The 21,870-nt window shown below is 36.5% G+C and overlaps 1 protein-coding gene across 1 annotated transcript in view; it reads right to left on the reverse strand.

The window, feature by feature from the left end:
• rfc1 (replication factor C subunit 1) overlaps window positions 1–21,870 on the reverse strand; it is a 40,326-nt gene that overhangs the window by 6,206 nt on the left and 12,250 nt on the right. The window contains exons 5-21 of the mRNA XM_062982230.1: window positions 17,967–18,196; window positions 15,061–15,141; window positions 12,334–12,411; window positions 10,704–10,791; window positions 10,306–10,619; window positions 9,901–10,008; window positions 9,154–9,333; window positions 7,264–7,368; window positions 6,344–6,731; window positions 5,402–5,511; window positions 4,420–4,534; window positions 4,097–4,185; window positions 3,306–3,443; window positions 1,385–1,480; window positions 1,068–1,166; window positions 512–666; window positions 298–415 (exon numbers count right to left, since the gene is read on the reverse strand). Coding sequence (XP_062838300.1) covers window positions 298–415; window positions 512–666; window positions 1,068–1,166; window positions 1,385–1,480; window positions 3,306–3,443; window positions 4,097–4,185; window positions 4,420–4,534; window positions 5,402–5,511; window positions 6,344–6,731; window positions 7,264–7,368; window positions 9,154–9,333; window positions 9,901–10,008; window positions 10,306–10,619; window positions 10,704–10,791; window positions 12,334–12,411; window positions 15,061–15,141; window positions 17,967–18,196 — 2,492 coding nt within the window. The remainder of the gene's footprint in view (window positions 1–297; window positions 416–511; window positions 667–1,067; window positions 1,167–1,384; window positions 1,481–3,305; window positions 3,444–4,096; window positions 4,186–4,419; window positions 4,535–5,401; window positions 5,512–6,343; window positions 6,732–7,263; window positions 7,369–9,153; window positions 9,334–9,900; window positions 10,009–10,305; window positions 10,620–10,703; window positions 10,792–12,333; window positions 12,412–15,060; window positions 15,142–17,966; window positions 18,197–21,870) is intronic.

Below are 21,870 nucleotides of genomic sequence, written 5' to 3' on the forward strand. Positions count from 1 at the left end.
TAAACTCCAGAAACTTTGTTTTCGTGGCTCCAACAAACTATGTTGAATTGGTTGAGATTCTGTGAGATATTCATTGAAAAACTACAGCAAATATGTGTAGCAGGATGTCCCAAAAAAACAAAGTTCTTACAGTTTAATAAATCTTTTCCATGTTTTTTATGGTAGAACCAATTATGAAATGGCATTTATAACCCAGCAACAAAAATCGTATTACATAGTAATGGGCATATTGTGTGCCTACAGTTGGCAGAAATTTTGAACAGCAAAAACAGACACTAGAAGTAAAAAGAAGGTCACCTGTGTGGGTAAAAGGCTCCAATTTTGTTGACTGCGAATCTGTCGGTCAACTAAGTCACCATCACATATACTATCAGCTGTTTTGCTAAGCAACATCAAATGTTTTTTCATATCATTCCTGTAGGGAGAAATGATCAATTGTATTAACCACCCATAAATGTCTTTTCTAAGTTTGTAATGAAATGATCTTTATCATAGAATAATATGACCTTACCCAGAAGCTGCTGGCTGTACATGGATATAGTTCTCCTGGACAAAAAGTGGGCTTAGAGAGTAGTCATGGAAGAACAAGTCTGCTTTGTCAATAAGGGACATGCGAGAAGTCTCCTCTCCAGTAGCAAAAACCTTCCTGACAACATCAAAAGGGCCCTGCAAAAATACAGGTTTCAAACAAATGCATTTTAATGTCCTTTATCACCAAGAAGACCTTTGTCACATGTTGCCTAAAGTAACTTCAAGCCACCAGTAATACCTATCCAAGGATTTGCTACAATGGCTTCATATGACGTGCCAACCACTCCTCCGTAAGGCAGACAACAGACATCTGAACATTTAAAGATGCTGGTATAGCTAACCAATTCTGCAAATATATTAAGAAGTCAGACATTATTGGAGCCACTGCAAGACCATATTTCTTGTTTCTTGAGAACGTTATTTTTAAAATGCACTACAGCGTTGCTGTGATGTTTCCCCTACTTTGTATTTAATTCATTCCTGCTTTATGGGGCAGGAAACTCCCTTGGAACACAACACAATGATGCTTCACTTACCAGTTTGATATCCTTTTTAGCTTTGCTGGCATCCTCTTTAACACCATCATAAGTCAGGGTTTTGTTTCTTGCAGACCACATGCTGAGATTGTGAAGTACCTTTGAACAACAGAACAAAAAAAAACGATTCCAGTTTGCTAGCAGTGCCTTGTGGAAGCTACAAACAAACCTACATTTAATCTTTCAAGCAATGCAAACTCTACAGAGTAAACTATTTGTATTTAATTGTTGAAATTCTGAAACTCTATTCATATTGGACAGATCCATAAATTACTGAAGAACGCAACTATAATACCTGAAGTGATAAAAAAACTCACTTGTCTAATATCTTGATTAGCTGCTAAGATTATTTCATTCATCGCTGGCGGTGGAATCTTTAGTCCTTCTTTGTAGGCAATAGACATCATTGCACCCTGCAAGAAACAAATTATTTCAACATGGGCCAAAAAACTATACGTACACACACATGCATATATTTTCATAAGTTTACAGAATTACAGAATTAATATATAATTATATGGAGTGTTACATCACTCTCTGTATGGAATTCTCAGTTTCAAGATGGCAACTGAGGGTAAGGAAAAGACTTCATTTTAATATGAATTTTATTTTTACTTTGTATTTGGAAATATTTAATAAAAATTATTTGGAGAAAAAAAAGGATAGCAACAAAGTCATTTCCATGTTGTTGAGATAAGCATCTCTCTTGCTCTTCTGAACAAACTAACCAGCTGTAGATGTAACTTTAATTTCTAATTTATTTTTGCCTTTATTTATGTTTCCATTTCCCTCTTTCCTGGTACTGCATGCTGCTAAAGAGACCAGGTTTCTGTCTCATTCTTGCTTCAGGTTATAAACATTTTCTTAACAATTCCTAAATAGGGTAACTGTCATTTTGGTTAGTAGCATCATTGAACTCTTTATCTATTTTCTTTCCATTTCCATTCAGTTTTAATTCCTCTCCTTTGCTTTCACTCAAGCTAATAAATATATTTTCCTCAAATCACTATGCTTCTCACTCTCCAAGACCTACAGATCTGCGGATATCAGGGTTTTTGATTTTTTAAAGCTTTCCCATGAGAACTATTCAAGCTCTCTGGTATTCTGTCTTTGGCCTCCAAATTTTTCTACACTGAATCCATTCTAACTAAAAAAAAAATCTTTCCATTCTAATCTAATTATTTTGCCCATATCAATCTGAAGAAGGGTAAATATGTCCGGTTAGATGTGCAGGAAAATAAAAACGATGGGGAAAATAGGGTTCAATAGTAAAAACAGAAAAATAGCATTGAGCTCCAGCTGGTTAGGTTTAGCATGCGGGGGAAATCGAGGCATTGTGGATTGTTCCTCCCACCCATCCCGAGAATTAAATTTCTCTTCTTCTGATGCCTTCAATTCTTGGAAGGCAAACCGGAGTCCTCTTATATCTCCTCTGTTTCTTCCTGCTTCCGATTCAGACATCATGACTAACAACTGTGAATGATTAAATTAGGAATTTAGACAGGAGGACAGAGAGAGAATAGCTTGACTGGATGGCAAAGCAGGAACTCACAAACCGAGGAGAGGAGTTGTGAGTAATGTAATGTTTCAGAATGAGGATGGACTATGTTTCAGGTTCTGAGTAAGATAGATGATGTTCAAACAGGGAGTGCCCTGTCCCTAAACCTTCACCACTACATCTAACTTTTTACAATTTGAGACTGCTGCCAAAGTGTTTCTTTACATGCCTATGCTCCCACCCCACCCCACCCTCCCATCCCCACAAATGCCTAGATTTGAGAGAAGGATGCAGTGAAAACAGATGATTCAGTTGATTTGCCTAAATAGTGAAAAAATGAGTAGACCTAGAAAATATGCAATATTTCATATATATGTGTGCTTCTTTGGGCATAATAATCTTCACAAGATATTGTAAACATTTCAAACTGAAGCATAAAGATGACATCAGCAGTACAAAGAACACAAATCCTTTGCAATGAATTTACACATTAATCCCAATATGAAAATTAATGCAGAATGACATAAAAACATTACAAGCATTTTTTAAAAAATGAACAATTGTTGGGCCACACACATTATTAGCGCTAAATCACGTAAATGCAGGTGATGCATGTGCACACTGCTTGTAAGTATCTTGGAAGCCTCTCTTTGGCCACTTTATTTAGAAATTTTGTTCTTATTTTCTTATGGTAATAAAGTCAATTTCTTATTTTCAACTCCCTAACATTAACTACTTACCTTAATCTGTTCTACACGTGGTCTGTAAAAGCGAAGGTCAAAACAGTAGTGGACAAGGGAACGGATCTTGGGATGATTCCGATCATTACACATACAAATAATAGGAACCTTGGTGTGTTTAATCAGGTCAATCAGCTCCTGAAAAGAAAAATTGCAACATCATTGTGAAGTTCTCTGTATTGAGATGACCATATCACTGTATAAATTGGACATTTTAAAGTATTTCTGCTATTTAAGAAGAGGACAATTGTTTAATAGTCTAAAGGAGGGGTTCTCAAACTGTGCTCTTCTGGGTGTTTCGGACTTCAGCTCTCAGAAATTCCAGCCATCATACCAGCTGTTAGGAATTGTGAGAGCAGAAGTTCAAAACATCTGGAGGATCCCAGTTTGAGAACCACTGGTCTAAAGGATATTCAAAGTGCTAATAGTACCAGAGAATGCAAAACCTTTTTGAGTCCACTTTAAATTAAGCTTTTCATATATTTTTGTGTGTCTCAAAAAGTTCACTGCATGAAAACAGAAAATAATTCTCTTTAAAAAGTCACAGGAATGACTCTACAGGCAGCTTTGCTGCCATCAATATAGGCTCTCACCTCACAGAAGCATGCAATCTTACCACAGTGGAAATGCAATGGCCTTGGTGGGTTTATAATATGATTATATTGTTCTAGCCTCAGTTAACCTTGACATACATAAAAATGATTAGAGTTCTTTCCATTCTTCAATTTAATACAAAATTGTGTGAACATAACATTCATTAAGTCTATAACACTCTCCTAAGATGTTTTTACCTGAATCCCTCCTCTGTCTTCATTGCCAGCCATTCCATCCACTTCATCCATGATTAGGACGTGTTTTGTACTGACTGTAGATGATGCTCCTGACGGTGATAGAAAACAAGAGATTTACACAGAGCTCTTACCTCCAAACAATATTTATTTCTAAAAATCCTACCATTTATTTTAAAGTAGTAAGAAAAGGGAGGCGCCTAAAACTTCTTCTGTTTTGTTTTGAGGGTCTTAAATACAGCACTGGTAGAAGTGTGAACTGATGCTGCTAAGTCCACATAATTGTTTTAGTTAAGAATAAAATCCATAGTGATAAGCAAGGATACCTGAACAAAAACCTTTAATGCTGGTGTTATTTAGGGATTCAGCAACCACTTCCTTCAGGCTGTTCTTATTGCGTGTATCACTTGCATTTAACTCCACATAGCTCAAGTTGAGTTCCTAATCCCAGCAAACAAACCAGAAAGCAGTGTCATTAAAAGATCCCAACAGAAACACCTTATGGCCACCAATGTGATGGTGTGACTCTATTCATTAACCTCAAAGCAGTTTGGATCTTTCCTAAACTTGTTATTGTTATTTACCCAAAGACACCTCTACCATTATGTTGATTTTTCTGATTATCAAGAATGAAATGTTCTCAAGGAGAAAGAAAGCCTGCTGGAAACATGTGCTATAAGCTTCCATTTTATGAAAATAGAGCATCAGAACAGTAATAAGACATATGGAACAGGACACTATGAGATACTGTTATTTAATTATTTTTAAAACTAATTATTTTCATTTAAAATTATGAGACAACCTCACAACCCCGCTAACACTGTAGTTAAATGTTTTATGTGAACATAATTTTAAAACAACAAGCATAGTTTATCCTGCTCCTCACTTCCAATTGCCAGAAAGGCAACCATGGAAACCACCTCCAAGACAGTGTTCTCTAACATCACAATTCCCAACTAATATGCCTCACTAGCTTAGGAAAGGCTTGCATAAGGCAAGACATATACAGAGAGAGACAAAAGAAATAAAGCCAGTCTACATATCTGACCGAAGCATTTGAGTCTTCTCACTGTACAAAGCTGGTTGCTCTTATCTAGCAAGTACAATATGCAGATTGGTTTTGAAAAGCATATTCAACTGGGAAAGCAACTATCAAGTTCCAATATATCACAAAAGTATAAAACATTCAAACATTTCTATAGTTATTCTGTAGAGAGGCTTTTTGGCTTGGTATAATGAAAAGCCATCAACACGGACCAGACTTCCTGCATCCATCATTCACATTAAAGAAACGTAAAAGTAACTCACCTCACAAACTAAAGAAGCTGTAGTAGTTTTACCAACCCCAGGGGGGCCTGAGAGTAAAGCTGCTTTGAAACTAGCCCCATCATCTTTGCTTCCAAACTTACTGGATTTTACTGTAGATGAAATGGAGCAAAAATGTATCCAGTCAGACCACTTTAATGGCAAAGGGATTAACAGGTAAATTTTTGCGACTCTCAGTGAAACAGAAACAATTCCCCTTGTCCTTTTCAAGATGTAGGGGCCACCAAAAATTGCCAATAGAGATATAGGGGATGTAAGTAGTACTACAAGTAAAGCATCCCTTATGCAGAAATCTGAAACACTTCAAAATCCAAAACGTATTGCAGCAGTGGTCCTGTTTGCTCATTTGCAAGTTAAAGCGGGCGGCTCCCTCTTGTACAGTATGTACTGTATTTTTTTCCTGAATACAGTATCAGGTTGATTATATCCAAACTCTCAGATCCTCAGTCCCTCTCATCTCATGCACAACAATAGTAAACAAATGAAATGCAAACTGGAGAGACATGAGGATTCATGAAATGGTGGGAGCTACGGATTCTACCAAGGACTATGTTTAGATTCCTGTCATTTAACAGATATTCCAAAATCCAAATAAATCTGAAATCCTAAACACTTTCGCCCCAAGCATTTCAGATAAGTGACACACTACTTGTATATGGAGGAGTAACTGTTGAGGTATCATTTGCAAGTCTGCAATGAACTGACACAAATATTCACACTGTCTATGTATTCTATCACTGTGATTATAATCACAGTATTAAAGATAATCACACACTACTAGTATCAAAAGACAGTTAGCATAATCAGTTAGTTTGAGTGTTAAGACTAGGACTCCAGGAGAACAGGATCTACCATATTTCATTGTATAACAGCTGCACTTCTAATCTTTTTAAAAAATCTACTAATAATTTCTTATCTAATTACCGTGTTTATTTCCTGAAGTATTCTTGTGCCAGTTTCGAAGCCAACGTAAAAGTTTATTGGCACAACTCTGGTCTCCCTGTTGTCCAATGACTGTTTTAAGGGTTGTAGGTCTGTATTTGTCCACCCAAAGTAATACTTCTGTGCCACCTTCACTTGTTTGCTGAACTGAGCTTCCAGTATCTTTTGAAACATGCTTTTTTTCTAAGGTTTCCTCATCAAAGTCCAAGCCCCTCCTCACATCCACAGTTGCTTTCTTGACGGATTTGAAGTCTGCAGAGGTGGAGGCCTCCCTTTCTGGTTCACTTTCCATTTTCTTTGGGCTAATTTTTCTTTTAACTGCCTCACCTTTCAGCGGGGTGCTCTCTCTGGTGGGTTTTGTTTTCTTTGCCTTTAAAGACAAAAGAAGACCTCCTTGAAAGATTATCTACAGTTCTGTCAGTAAGATCACTCATAAATTCCTATCTATCTATACAAAGAACCTATGTATTTTGGCCCACTAGCACACAATTTGTACAGGCAACAATAGCAACCCACAGTGTTCTAAAAAAACAAACAAAGATGGAGGGAGTCCTGCAAGTGCGTAGACATAATTTATTATCATTTATCCCTGGAAAAGCAACTTAGGAAGGCATTATTACTGCAAAAACCGTGTTTGGGGAAAAGTATCTTCCCATCCCAGTAATACTGCTACAGTCAGATTCATAGACACTTAATCCTACTACTACTCCAAATTTAGAAGACTGATCACAAACCCTTTGGCATCATGTGTTGTTTAGTCCCCCCATTTATAATTTCAAAACTGATGTTTCAGCATTGTTTGTACCGAAGCCAAAAAAATTCTCGTTTTACACTTACAGAAAGTTTACGAAAGATTAACAGATATTTCTCTGAGCAAGAAATTAACAATGATTGGTACAAACCTCTGCTTCAGCTGCTATTTCATACTTTGATTTCTTGCCTGGCATCTTCTGAATCAAATCAAATAAACCGTCTTCATCAATTATTTTCGTCCCTAAAGCTGAAGCCTATAACAAAAAGGAAGAGCTGTAGTAAATAAAAGTTTGGATTTACCATGAAGGTTCATTCTGGGATGACATGAGGAGCAATCTTTTGCTCTTGGGTTTCTCCCACATGCAAATTTTAATCTACGCTTGAGATCCACATGGTTCGGTTCTAGGACCCCACGTGGATATGGAAAAACATGGATGATCATGCTCCATATAATTAAATGACGGCAACGTGAACATGGCACCATTTGATAATATAGGTCATGATCATCTGTGTTTTTCCATATCTATGAGGGGTCCTAGAACCGAACCCAAAATCAGCTGAAGTCACAGTTCCCATTGATCCAGGGGGCCTGCTGTATTTTATGTTTCTGTTTATAGCATTAATGAAGACTGGTTTTACTATGCAAGTATATCAAAAACCTGTTTATTTATTTATTATTTATTTATTTACAGTATTTATATTCCGCCCTTCTCACCCCGAAGGGGACTCAGGGCGGATTACAGTGAACACATATATGGCAAACATTCAATGCCAACAGACAAACAACATACAGTATAGACAGACACCGAGGCATTTAACATTTTTCCAGCTTCACGATTCTGGCCACAGGGGGAGCTGTTGCTTCACTGTCCACTAGTGGCCGTACTTCCTCATTCCATTTATGAAGAAACATCACTAAATTATCAAACATAAAAATGTAGGCACTGTTTAAATACATTTTTTCTCATTAACAATAAGGAAGTTTCCCAACTTCCTTATTGTTACTACTCTGTACACAAAATGACTATTTCTCACCCTTACTTGAATCAGGATCAAAATATCTTTGCTTCTTCATTGCTTATTTATCCCCAAAAATGTAACTCAGCAAATAAAACTGCAGAAAAGTGGGAACTAAAATGATTATGAGACTCTGGAAGGAACTTGACTTAGCGCAACAGACATAAAATACTACAGTATTGGAGTATAAGTTAAGATGTTGGGCATCCAAAAGCAGCAAAAGATTTATTTTTCTTATATTAGTATTAAAAATTAGAATAATTAATTTAGACTGATTAAAGCAGTTTTCCTGCTCACTGGGACAGTGAGAGCAATCCCTACACATCTAGACTGAGAATTAAAGTTGGTTAGGAACAAACAAAAAGAACTATTTACACATAATGGAGGGGCAAAAAAATTATTTTTCTTATACTTAGTATTAAAATTTAGAATAATTAATTTAAACTGATTAAAGCAGTTTTCCTGCTCACTGGGACAGTGGGAGTAATCCCTACACATCTAGACTGAGAATTAAAGTTGGTTAGGTAAAAACAAAAAGAACTATTTACACATAATGGATATTATGTAGTAACCGCTATTGAGTTATGGCAATGCCCATTAACTCAGTGGACTAAGAATTCAATAGGATAAACTGAAAGAAGGATAGGTTAATCAATTATTATTAGCTACAAATGTTAAATGAGATTCAAATTCAGTATACTTCTGAATATCAGCGGGTAGGGGAAAGCAAGGATGACGATCACTGTGCTGCACTTCCAAAGGCAATGCTGATGCCAAAATACTAAAGGAAATAAACTCAAATCTGCTCCAGTAAAAACAATACTATTGTCCAGACTGGACAACAGTTCTTGAAATTCCCAGTATGGCTAGTTCTAAGAAGCTCTGAATGAAAATGTTCTCCACAAATGTGAGGTTGGTAGAATAGGAGAAGAGCTTAATGTATGGATCAGAGGTCACTAGCTATTAAGGCAAGATATTCCATGACCACAAAAAATTGTTACATTAGATCTGGAGTAATTTACCTTCTCACACTTAGACAATCCACAGTCACGGCCTTTAACAAGAAAGTTTGTCTTCTTGCTGATGTTACCAGTGACTTTCCCTCCATAACGCTCGATTAGAGATTTGGCTTCATCACGTTCAATGGATTCCAAGACACCTGTGATCACAAATGTCATACCTTCCAGGCAATTTTCTGCACCCTAAAGTCAAAGAAGTATAACATGGAGTTATTACATTTTTAGCAATTGATACATAACATAAAACACTGTCTTCTAAGAAAGCAAGTAATGAGATTTTTTTTAAAAATTATTGATCCATTCTATCATATGTACTAAATGTTCTTTAGCTGGATACAGATGAAACATGGGGTGCAAATGTGGAAAATGAGAATTCTCTGCTTCACTACTCATCTTCCCTTTGGAAACCTATTCATCAAGATCAGAAATATTATGCCTAAATTGGACTAATGCATTTTACCAATTGAAAAGAGAATAATCTTCTGTAAGAGTTTATTCACAATTGCCAATATTTCACATTTAAAGGGTCAGTTATAAAATATGCAATACTCAAGGTCAGAAATAAAATTTTGTATGTGATTGTCTTGATTGATATTATATTCAGTAATGGCATACAAAGTTTTCTTTTCCAGATATGCTCTAACGAGGAAGTCTGAGAAGAAATCCTGCATCCCACCAGAACAATACAGACACCACGCTCTACTAACACAGAGAACATAATATTCTTGTATAGTCAATACTTAGACCTACTTGTGGCAGCACTTTGGAACCAAGTGCTTTTGGACCTTCTCGATTCAAGAAGCTTCTATAGGCCTGATAGTTAGCTCGTTTCTTTTCAGAGTCTTCAGGGCTAACAGACTTTAAAAAGAAAGAAAAACACAGCATGATTGCACATATTAGTCTTCACTAAATAAATTTTATTTTTAAAATCTTTCATGTGATTTCTTACACAAACACACAGCCCACAATCTCCAGTTCTAACACATAAGGGAACTTTCTATATAATATGCAATCTCTGAACATGCACACAAAGTGAGGGTACACTTCTCTCTGGCGTAGAGCTCCATTGACAACGGTCGGAAGAGCTTTTTAGTTCCATCAACATGCATTAAAAATCAAAACATGACATCTCTCAAAAGCACTCCTCAGACCTACCTTAGCTTTTTGGGGAGAAACCTTTTTAGGTGTTTTCTCCTCTTTTGGCGAAATTATCTTTCCTTTTGGATACATACTTTCTTTACTAGTATTTTCTTCTTTTGGAGTCCCATTTTCTCTTTTAATACTCTCTGCATTTTGCTTAAGTGCTGATAACTTGGAGCTAGGTTTCGAGGTCAATATCTTGGTCCCCAAATCCTTCCTCTCTTTACTAGTACAGGATTCTGGCTGAAGACTTGTTCTAGTACTATCCAAATGAATCTGCTCCATTGTAGAATGAGGTTTTGAGTCAAAAGTTGAAATGGGAGGTTTTGCTGGGAAGAGACAAGAGTCTTAAGCATAAAATAAAATGCTACAGCCCTTTATATTAAAAATGTATTACTTCGAACAAGAATTACCTCTATTAACTTGTTTATTGGTTGGTATTTTATCTGGACTCATTTTGGTTGTTGACACTGCCTGTTTCTCTGCCAGATCCTTTCGAGGCTAAAATAGTAAGAACAAAGTGAATGTTCATGAGTAACGAATGTGTTGAAAGTCTAGATTATTTTTGATATTGAACTAAGTATTCAACTTAAATTTACAAAATAAGAGACTATTAAACATCCTCACGTTTTTCTCTAGCATATGTTAAGATTATCATCCCACAGTGCAAACATGAATAGGTTGATAATTTAATAAAGCTCATAAGACACTACCACATGAACTAGAAAATGCTCAATGTCAAGATGTCAAAATTTATTTATTTATTTTATTCATTTATTTACAGCATTTATATTTCACCTTTCTCGCCCCAAAGGGGACTCAGGGTGGATCACAGAACATATACACGGCAAACATTCAATGCCATTAGATACAGGACAGACAACAGAAGTATATTTCGGCATTTTTCCAACTTCAGCATCCTGGAAGTTGTGCTTGATTCTAGCCACACAGAGGAGTGTTGTCACTCCATCTTCTATGACGACGAGCCCTTGATCAGACTTTTTCCTCCTCTTCTTTGATCGCCTGCATTTTCTAATTTTTCCTTTTTTATGGTGCCATAAAATACCTTCCCACTTAAGCGGTACATAATTTCTCTACTCACAGCTACAGCTGTTTTCAAACTGCTTATGTGAACAGTAAGCTGGGCTGAAGGTCAGGTGCTCACCCTGACCCGGGCTCGAACTGCCAACCTTTTGGTTGGTAAAGATCTATTGCTCCTGGTGATTAGCCAGCTGTGTTAAAGCCTGAACATATTATATGTCACTGATTGTCATGTTCCTATGTGTCAGGGATCAGTACTATATTTAGGCTTATTGGAAACAACTGATTCTTTACCAGAAAAGGATTGTGACCAGAACTGACACCTGGTCCATCTTCTGAATGTAATATCACAAAGGCACATGGAGTACTTTTTCCCAGTTGGTCTCTCCCAACACAAATCTCTGCCAAGAAAGATCAAAATGGGATAAAAGATATCTATCTTCAAGCCTGCTGAACAGTTGGAGCTCCAACTACCCAGCAGAGGCGAAACAAAAAGAAGGCAGAAGAAAGAAAAAAGAAATGAATCTATTCAGGAGCTCTTGTCTATTGTTAACTGCAGCCTAATACTGACTTTTCCCTTGGTTCTCAGCCCTTCATTTAAATTATGGATAAAATATAAACAGGTAACGGATATTTCAGGGCATAAATTTTAAGCTGGAATCTGTTCTCCTTGAAAACAAAACGTTACTCAGTCAGCATTTTTAAAAGTTTCCAAGTACAATCAATCCTCTTCATCCATGGATTCTGAATACCAGACTCAAGCCAACAACAGTTTGAATTTTTTTAAATTAAAATGCAAACCTTAATTTTTGCCATTTTATATAAAGGACACCACTTTACTATGCCACTATATATAACAGGACTTGAGTATCCATTAATTTTGATATTGACAGGGGATCCTGGAACCAAAACACAGCAGATACCAATTTCCCACTGTATTATGGGAAAATAAATGATTTATTGAACTTAGTATCATTGTACCAAGAGAACATAACATGTTACCTTTTTCTTCTTTGGGATGTCATCCAACATTGCTAGAGTTCTAGCAAATTCTTCATCTTCGTGCAGTTGTCTTTCCACCTGTAAAGAGTGTGCATGCAACACATTACTTAACACTGCGAACAATTTTTAGCGTGTCTGCAAATAAAGACAGATATAGTGTTAGAAGTACTGCCAAGCTTTTTAATCCCCTGTTTTGGAATATTAATCCCATCTGTTTGCAATGATATAGAGCAAGTATTAGTATTTCCTCACTAACGAGTTCTTCATCCCAGTTCAATTTTAAACCAACATAGAGAACTCTTATCTCCCATATGCTCAATTTCCCTACACTATTCATTCTTCTGCTTAGCACCAACCCTCTTTTTTCACTCTTCCTCCTACTAATTTCATGCCAACACTCCCTATTTAGCAAGTTGGATTTTCTGTCTCCTGATGTGCCTTTCTTTCTTGGTACAAACACATGCATGGGCCTGTTTGCAATTGTGGCATCCAACATTTGGATTGCCTGTTTTTTGGGACTCCAACTCCCGGAAGCCTTGGCCAGCTTGTCCAATGGTCAGAACACTTGGAAAAACCAAAGGAGGGACACAACTGACTTAAGTGAATACAATATGAAGAAAAATGAGGAGTTATCCTTCATTTTCTCTTTAATACAATTCAACATTTACTGAGATAATGTTTTTATCAAATATTGGTTTTTAGAGGAAAGCGAATTTATTCTTGCCAAGAGGTTTATTGATAAGAATTGTATTGTACACATTAAACAAATCTAATCTTGGTGCAAGAATGAGATCAAAACCTGTATCAACCCATGATTCAGACAGATAACTTTATAAGCAGAAAAATGCCACAGGGTCTGTTTTATTATTATCAGCCACAGAAGGATATTTAGACCAATGAACAGCATTAATCTTTCTTGTTTTCAGTGTGGAGCTGAATTCAGACAGATCCAACAATAAAAAGGGAAGTCAAGCAAGCAGTACAGCACAGAAAATGCTCTTATCTGTGGTTCCTTAATGTATGTACATATACAGTAATTTAATCATTATTATGTAAATACGAGGGCTATCCAGAAAGTTCATTACGTTTTGGAATTAAAAATAAACAAAGTATAGGAGAAAACATCTACCATATTCAGTTGAAAGCCAGACCCAAATATTAGTTCTCACCATAGTCCCCATTGAAATCTAGGCAGTTATCATAGCGATAAAAGTGTTTGGAAAGCCCTCCCCCCCCAAACATTCCCGCTTGGCTTGCATTCTGAACCAGGCTGGCTTCAGTTCCCTCAGCTGTGCATGTGCTGTGCTCAGCTTTCCCCACGATCTTCCTGGATCGCTCTTTTGTTTTGCAAATGCTTGCAAGGAAGGCGCTCTTCTAAGGTTTTGCAAGAAGCACAACTTTCCTGTCCCAAAAAACCTTCCTTGCAAGCATTTGCAAAACAAAAAAGCAACCCAAATATGGTTATGGAGCTAATAAGTAAGGTTAGCAATGGCAGCCAACAACGTCGAGTCATAAAAAACATCTTCACTCATCAAAAGAAGTTTGAAAAGAAAAGAAAGGTGACAACCCAAAGGAATTTCTTTAATTTGAGGAGCACAATATTTGACTATAACGATTTTTAGTCTTAGCTACTACAGAACTAAATATATATTACTGAGTGCTATAGAAGTAGTAATCATGTTATCAGATATTAACAATAGTAAAAAACATGAGCAAAGCCTCTTCTGTGTGGGCTGATACAGACTGAGTATCTCTTATCCTAAATGCTTGGGACTAGGAGTTTATTTTTGATTTTTTTCAGAATTTGGAATATTGTATATAACATTTTGGAGATAGGATCCACAAAATTCATTTCTGTTTACTATACGCTTTATACACATCACCTTAAGGAAATTTTAGAGAAGTTTAAAAAATTGAATAAGAAACAAAGGTTGTTTACACTGAAACATCAGAAAGCAAAGGTATCATGATCTCAGAGTCACTGAAATGAACCATATTCTGGATTATGTGGATAAGGGATGCTCAACGTCTAATATCTTACAGTAGGATAATTAAAGCTCTTTACAGTTTGATTCTCTGCTCTATATTGACAAAAAAGCACTTGCCCTGCTACACATGATATCACCAACATGGAATAAGGTTTATACATTAAGATTTGACTACAGATATAGGGAAATATTCCCAGGAGGAGTTCTGCTCACAAGATATCCCAGCTACAGAAAGGCAGAGATTAAGTTCTACCTCTTCTTCCTACAGCCCCTTGTGTCCTTCAAACATGTGTTCCAGGGGGCTGGAGAAATCAAGATAAGTGGGTAACAGTGCACACACTAGAAAGACTGGAAAATATTATCTCTCCTCCTTTTCCCTACTGATATCCTACAGTGCATCTCAGTCCCACTCAAGTCTAGAAGGTGCCTTCCCATTCTCTGAAGTCTGACTGGAAATCAATACTTTGTTAGAAACTTCTCAACCTTTTTTGGTGGGATAGGGAGGGGAAAGAAAACTGGCAGTTCAGTGAGTATATATAAAATTAATGTTAAGAAGTAATGATAAGTAAAAGAAAGAGAAGGGAAAGGAGAGAATGTAGAATGCAGCTACAAACAATGCATCGTCGAAAACCTACAACGCTAATAAATAAATGGAGAAATCTTCAAGAAGACTGTGCTAAAATCAATCAGACAAAAGTACTTCAACATCAAGAAAAGTCACCTGGTCAGGAGGTTTTACCTGTGTATTCTCTTCAAGCTGTAGTTGCTTGGCAATAGCTTCATCATCCAGTGTAAAATCCCTGCTTTGTGAAGTCTGGACCTTAAAAAAAATCCAGAACCATAAGGAAAATCACTTTAAAAACATATTCAGAGAAGCACTACATAACTTTATTCAAAATGAGAAGAAAAACCAGAAAATTTCATCTGAAAGACTATCTTTAAAACAAATCAACATTATTCTGCATGTATGAAGAAGGGAGAAAAAAATCAATGTCTAGTGATAAATGGTATTCATATCAATTGCACAGACACACTGATCCTAGAGCACCAGGATACATTTCAAACTATATACTGATAAAATTACACCCTAATGCAGATGTTCTAGTAAAGCACCTAGCACACCAGAAAATGTTTGTTTTGCTACTTAGTGCAGAACTGTCAGGTTTGCATGTGAAAAATTACACAAAGTTAGAAATGGACACATACAATCAATTATCAGAAGACCCACAATCAATAATTAGGTATTTTTCAAATACTTCAAATACTAATGCTCCATACAGGATAAAAATAATGAACATAGGATGCACGAATATGTGCTTCTTACTTTTAAACAGGATTGATTTTGGCCATCCCATACAAAACCTGCTACATTTGGTTCACAGATCTTAGAACTAGACTGCAACATTCTGGAATTATGTAGAAAATGTATTTGCATTCATTGGATAAATTAAGGTAAAATATGGTTATTATGGAATGTGTAGTGTATGTCATACGGTAAGGATATGTTGGGAGAAGGTGAAAATATGGAAAGTTGGGAGTGAATGGCAAATTATTGAATGTGAGGATTTTAAAAATAGGTTGGTGTGTACAACAGAAAGAGTTAGAGGTATTAGAAGAGTTAGGATATGAGTGAGAAAGAGAAATGTTAGTGTCAATCAAGATTTAGATGTACAGTAGTCTCGCTTATCCAACCTTCGCTTATCCAACGTGCTGGATTATCCAACACAGTCTGCCTCCTGCCCAAATCCACAGCCTTTTCTCTAGGCAGAAAGGACTGAACGTTTTATGGATTTAGCTTCCAACAGTTGTTACTGCAAGTTCATTTTATGCAAGTCTATCTTTACTTGTAGTCAATTTGCTAGTAGCCAATGTTTGTATAGTCAATGTTTTCGATAAATTACAATGTTTTGGTGCTAAATTCGTAAATACAATAATTACTACATAACGTTACAGTGTATTGAACTGCTTTTTTCTCGATTTGTTGTAAAATATGGTGCTTTTGGTGCTTAATTTGTAAAATCATAATGTAATTTGATGTTTAATAGGCTTTTCCTTAATCCCTCCTTATTATCCAACATTTTCACTTATCCAATGTTCTGCTGGCCCATTTATGTTGGATAAGTGAGACTCTACTGTACTAAATAAATGCAGTCCAACCCCCTTATCCAGTTTCACATACTCACATTCCAAAAAATACCCAAGTGTTTGTTTACCCCTCTAGGTCCTCCGATATGAATCTACCTCAGACCCAAGTATAATCAAAATATAGGATTCATTGTTTTCCATAGTTCAGTTATCCACAAGGGTCTTGGGATGTATCCCTTGTGCACTACAATCTTTGGTTTAATATTCAACTTGAAGATCTTCACATTTTATGTCATAGCAGTGGGACGGCTGGGGGTAATCGCATTAATGGCAGAGATGGGGATAAATGCTTATAATTCTTCAAAACAAAGCAAAGAAGTATATCAAATGCTTTTATTCATCATTGATTAACTGACCGGGGAAGGAGGACACATCAGAGAGTAAATGAATGAAAGGCTTGTGGTTTGGAGAAAGCAAATTGGCACCGTTGTTGATTTGCTTTGGGTTGAATGTATGTCTGGCAATTAAAAACAAGATGAGGGAATGCTATAAAGCAGTGGTTCTTAATCTGTAGGCCCCCAGATGTTTTGGCCTTCATCTCCCAGAAATTTTAACAGCTGATAAACTGGCTGGGATTTCTGGGAGTTGTAGGCCAAAACATCTGGGGACCCACAGGTTGAAAACCATTGCTATAAAGGATGAAATAACCTTGAAACCTTTCACTAAGCAAATGGCTATGGCTGTCTCCCAAAGTTTGTTGAGGTTGGAAGACTTCCTCTTTTCAATTTATTCCTCTTTAGGGATAGTTATGCAAGTTACCTACGTTATGCCAATCAACTAAGCAAACAAGATCATGAAAAACCTGCCATCTTAACTTCCTCTAAATGATAACTATGCAGCCCAATTCTAATTACTGTTTCCACTGTCTCATTAACCAAGCAAAGGTGTGCACTTCTACTGCAAAAAGAAAAGAAAAGAAAAAAGCTTACTCTGCAATAGTAGAAATCATTCTATAGGATCAGGTAGGCCATTGTTTAATAAATGTACCACAAATAATTGAATTATCACTGGTTACAAGAGCTTTTCGGTGGTGGTATGATTATTATGAAATTCTCTCCAAATTAAAATAATCCAAAATTTACTCTGTTGATCCTTTTGGATGGGTCATAAAGGTTTTGCTTTTGCAAGAGCCTTTCAAAATGTAGGCTGTCGGGAATCAACACAATTGTAAATGTACCTCCTGATTTGCAATGGTTTTCTATGGGGTTTGTTCACTGTCTTATGGACTTTTTATATATTTCAGTGTGATCATACTGCATCTTGAGAGCTGCTCTAATACCCCAAAACAGGGTATAAATCCAACAATATCCAAATACAATTTTAAAAGGCAGAAGTTATAGCCACATGGAACTGTATAATAGTGGAAGCAAAGGAACAGAATTTACCTGAACGCAAACTAAGCCTAGGTGGAATTGCTCATGAACTTATTCAATTTATGAATTTTTGTGCTCAAAAGCACATATTGGCTAGGATAGTAAGCTGCCTTCATGCACTACTCACTTCTTTTCGTTTGCTTGATACCAGTTTCTTCTCTGATCGCTGTATGCTGGCAGTTCCAAAATAATCAATTGCAGAAGTTGGTGTTAGTTTTACTGGAGATAAAGGTTTACTTTTTATTTTTGTTTTGGTATCTGTCTTTGATGTTCCTGTTGTTTCAATAGCACCAGTAGATGTCCCATTCTGCTTGGGTTTTTGGGAAGTCACCTTATTTACAAAGTCATCATCTTCATCTGCATGAGAAAGAAAGATATAGTTAGTACCACATTTGTACCATAGCATCAAAGAGAATATTTGATAGAAACCTTCCTCAATTTAGAGACCTGCAATATTATTAAAAGAAGCAAATTAAAAGGAGGGATTCTCCCTCACTACCAACCATTCCCACAGATGCTGCTTTTAGAAGGTGTCCAAGCAAAACAGGAAGCAGGAGCCCACTCCACATAAGAAACCTTTGGGACAAGAGAATTCCCTGTAGCAATGGGCATTTGATCCTTAAAGACAGTCCTTACCAACAATGTTAATACCTTTAATCATACTAGTGTAACTTTTATGAAATACCATGAAGGCAGTTACAAGAGCCAATTTTACAATAGAAGGCTCAAGGACGAATAAAGAGAAACAGAGAGGAAATACAAAGATGTATTGAGGAATAATTAAAAGAGCATAAAAAACAGGGGAGCAAGGAAATATGGGCAGAATTATGCCAAAGAATCAGAACCAGATCCCTAAAATAGATAAAAAACATTTTGCTTTAGCATATTTTAAAACATCTTACAATGAATTTAGCAACAAAATTACTGTCCAATGCTCTTAAAAGAAATGTTTGAAAATGAACATAAATATACATTGTTTTTATAGCCTTCTTTATTTGAAGAAAAAAATCTGAACTGTTATGTTTTTATTACAGTTCAATAATTTGTTGTTTTATTTGATCTAGTGAAGATGGTCAAGAAATTAAACTAGTGTACTCTGCCAATATTAATCACATTTTATTATACTACTAGACTGAAAAACTTAACATACTCGTACATGTCTTCAAATCCCTGTAATCACAACTAGAGCTAAGACACCCTACCAACCTTACTCTATGACTCTATGAACATCAACTGCCTGTTTCTGGAAAATGTTCTCCTAGCAACTGTATCAAGCTAGCAAACCAATCTGGAAAATAAGCCCATGCTGAAATATTTAGATAGAGCTAGTGCTGAGGTGGATCAAAAATGCTTCCATAAATTCTTCAATAAGTCAATTCCACCAATTCCATTATCCATGATTTTATCTATCACTCTCCAATATATAATGTATCAAATATTTATTTCCATCTCTTCATATCCTTAATTTTTTAGTTATCACAAATTAGCGTGGGTGACATTCCCAAATTTATTCTCGTTCTGAACAGCTTTTTCTTTAAAAAATAGCAAGATATTTAGTAGTGATTATCATATCAATAATACTTTAATAATAATACTTTATTTTTCTATCCCACCACCATCTCCCCGGAGGGACTCGGGGCAACTAACATGGGGCAGAGCCCAACATAGAAACAAAGAATAACAAATTAAAACACATATCAATAACTAAAAACAATAGTACAACAATCAAGTAAAATAATCAGTTAAAAACACACCATATCATAAAACATAGAATGACCAAGTAAGTTAAGGCAAAAAAAACCAACATGTGATTATCATACCAATAGAGAAGTAATTATGACTTTCTTAAATGAAGCTCCAGCTCTGGCATTAATATTACATGAATAAGCAAAGGGAACAAGCTTGGGCCAAATGAATGCCTTGCAAGTGTCTGATAAAGAGATGTCCTGCAACAACTCTGAGTTAGGATAAGCCACTGAAGCAATGAGTTGTATGGTGACCACAAAGATCTCCCCTATTATTGCTGGAACCATGTTAGCAGATGGAACTAGAAAAAGGTTCAGTTCTATGGATGAGGACACTAAAGTTGAAGGAACAACAACCAGAGAAATTAATTAAATGAGATGGATTTAGTTTGGGTACTAACTGATAGATTGGGAAGTTTATTGTTAAATGGAGGAATTAGTTCCAAAATGTAACTTTTTCAAGCTGTACACAGAATATTATTAACTGGCATACCACTGAGTTATACAGCGTATTAATCCTCTGCAAAAACTTTAGATAAAAACATAAGGTTATTTTTTTAATCATTTGGCTTCTGAAGAGCAAGAAAATATTAAAGTACAAGAAACACAGGGAAGTTTTGATACAGGGATATGTTTTGAACTTTCCAAACAAATGTAACACACATGAATGCGTCAGTAAAGAAGAACTGCCAGAAACATGGTAAGTTGCAGGAATAAAACCACTCTGACTAAAAATCCTGTATGAAATCAGTCAAGGTTTGATACAACATTAACGTCATCTCAACAAACAACCACCAAGGATCTATATGTCACTGAAAATGAAAGGAAAGAATGACTGAATTGGCTCACGCATCTGGATGTCCCAAACACGCTGGGCTAATTTACCCAAGACAGGATGGCAATGGAAATATTTAGAAAACCACTCTGCCTTTCCTTATGATCTGTGAGCTAAACTCTGTGTTCTGCTTTTGACAATCAATTACCCAAAGGAAAAGGAATCTGGTTAGTCAAACATGGTAATGATGAAAATCGTTTCATGGAGATTAAAATGATAAACCTAATGACCTGTGCAGTACTTCCTCTATAAAGAGCCTGAGCGATTTTCACATGATTTGCATACTCTTTTGAATCTGATCCCTGACCAACGGAAACATTACAGAGAAAATAAAGAGGTGTGGACAAAAGAGGAAGAACATGTTAGTACTATGCCTTGTAACAAAATGATCCAACAGCTTTGGCAGCTGTCACAGAGGTGTTTATAAAGAAGGAAGTCCCTCCTTTATTGCAGAATGGGACGGGGGACGACGACGACTCCACAAGAGTGACTGACAGTTAAAAAGGGACAGAGAGAGGGACAGAGAAGAATTCAGGCTAAATTTACTTTTCCAGCACAATGTACTACAATTAAAGAGGAATTGGGAGTATTTGGCCCTCTGCATGTTTTGGGCTACAACTTTCACAAAGCGAATCCTAGCCATTTCTTTCTGTAACATGATGAATGCAACAGGCAAAAGCTAATTCAAGTTCACCTCTATTGACCTTCTGAAAAAGCATGGTTTTGCAAATGTGTTGGCTTCAGAAAAACCAAAATATTTCACGTGCCATAATATTCTAAAAGTAGTGCCATTCTACCTGTAGGAATCTTGCTGCTGGTTTCAAAAAGGTAGTAGTATGATCTCTTTTCTGCTCTTCCTGTGATCCTCTATATGTGATTAACAGTAACAGGAAAAGAAGCATGTGCTCGCTAGGGTTGGGTTCAAATCTTGTTTCATTCGTGGTTTTGTACTGTTTCGTCCATTTGGAATGCACAGAACGGCACCATCGCATGGGAACAAATGAAACAGTGAAATGAATGGCAGAGGGTAACAGTAGCTGTTCCCCTCTGCTGATTTTGTCACTTGGCTGTAGGCCCTGGTGAGAGCCGGCCCTACGAGCATCAAGCATTCAGTGCTCGCCTGTAGGCCCTGAACACTGGGCACTTGATGCTCGTAGGCCTGGCTCTCACAACCCTGGTGCTCGCTATGTTCATTTGAACATAGGAGACAACAAAAACATTCTCCATAGATACACAGTGACCTTTAGGGAGGGAATTGTCAGCAAGGAATGGTTAGATCAGAGGTCCCCAAACGAAGGCCCACAGGCCAGATGTGGCCCTCTAAGGTCATTTACCCAGCCTGTGCTAAATTTCACACTTAGGGTCACCCTAGGTCTGAAACAACTTGAAGGCACACAACAGAAATCCTAATTAACTTGACTATCTCATCAGCCAAAAGCAGACCCACATTT

The sequence above is a fragment of the Anolis carolinensis genome, chromosome 5 (genome assembly GCF_035594765.1).
Source record: "Anolis carolinensis isolate JA03-04 chromosome 5, rAnoCar3.1.pri, whole genome shotgun sequence".
In the NCBI taxonomy this organism is placed as follows: Eukaryota; Metazoa; Chordata; class Lepidosauria; order Squamata; family Dactyloidae; genus Anolis; species Anolis carolinensis.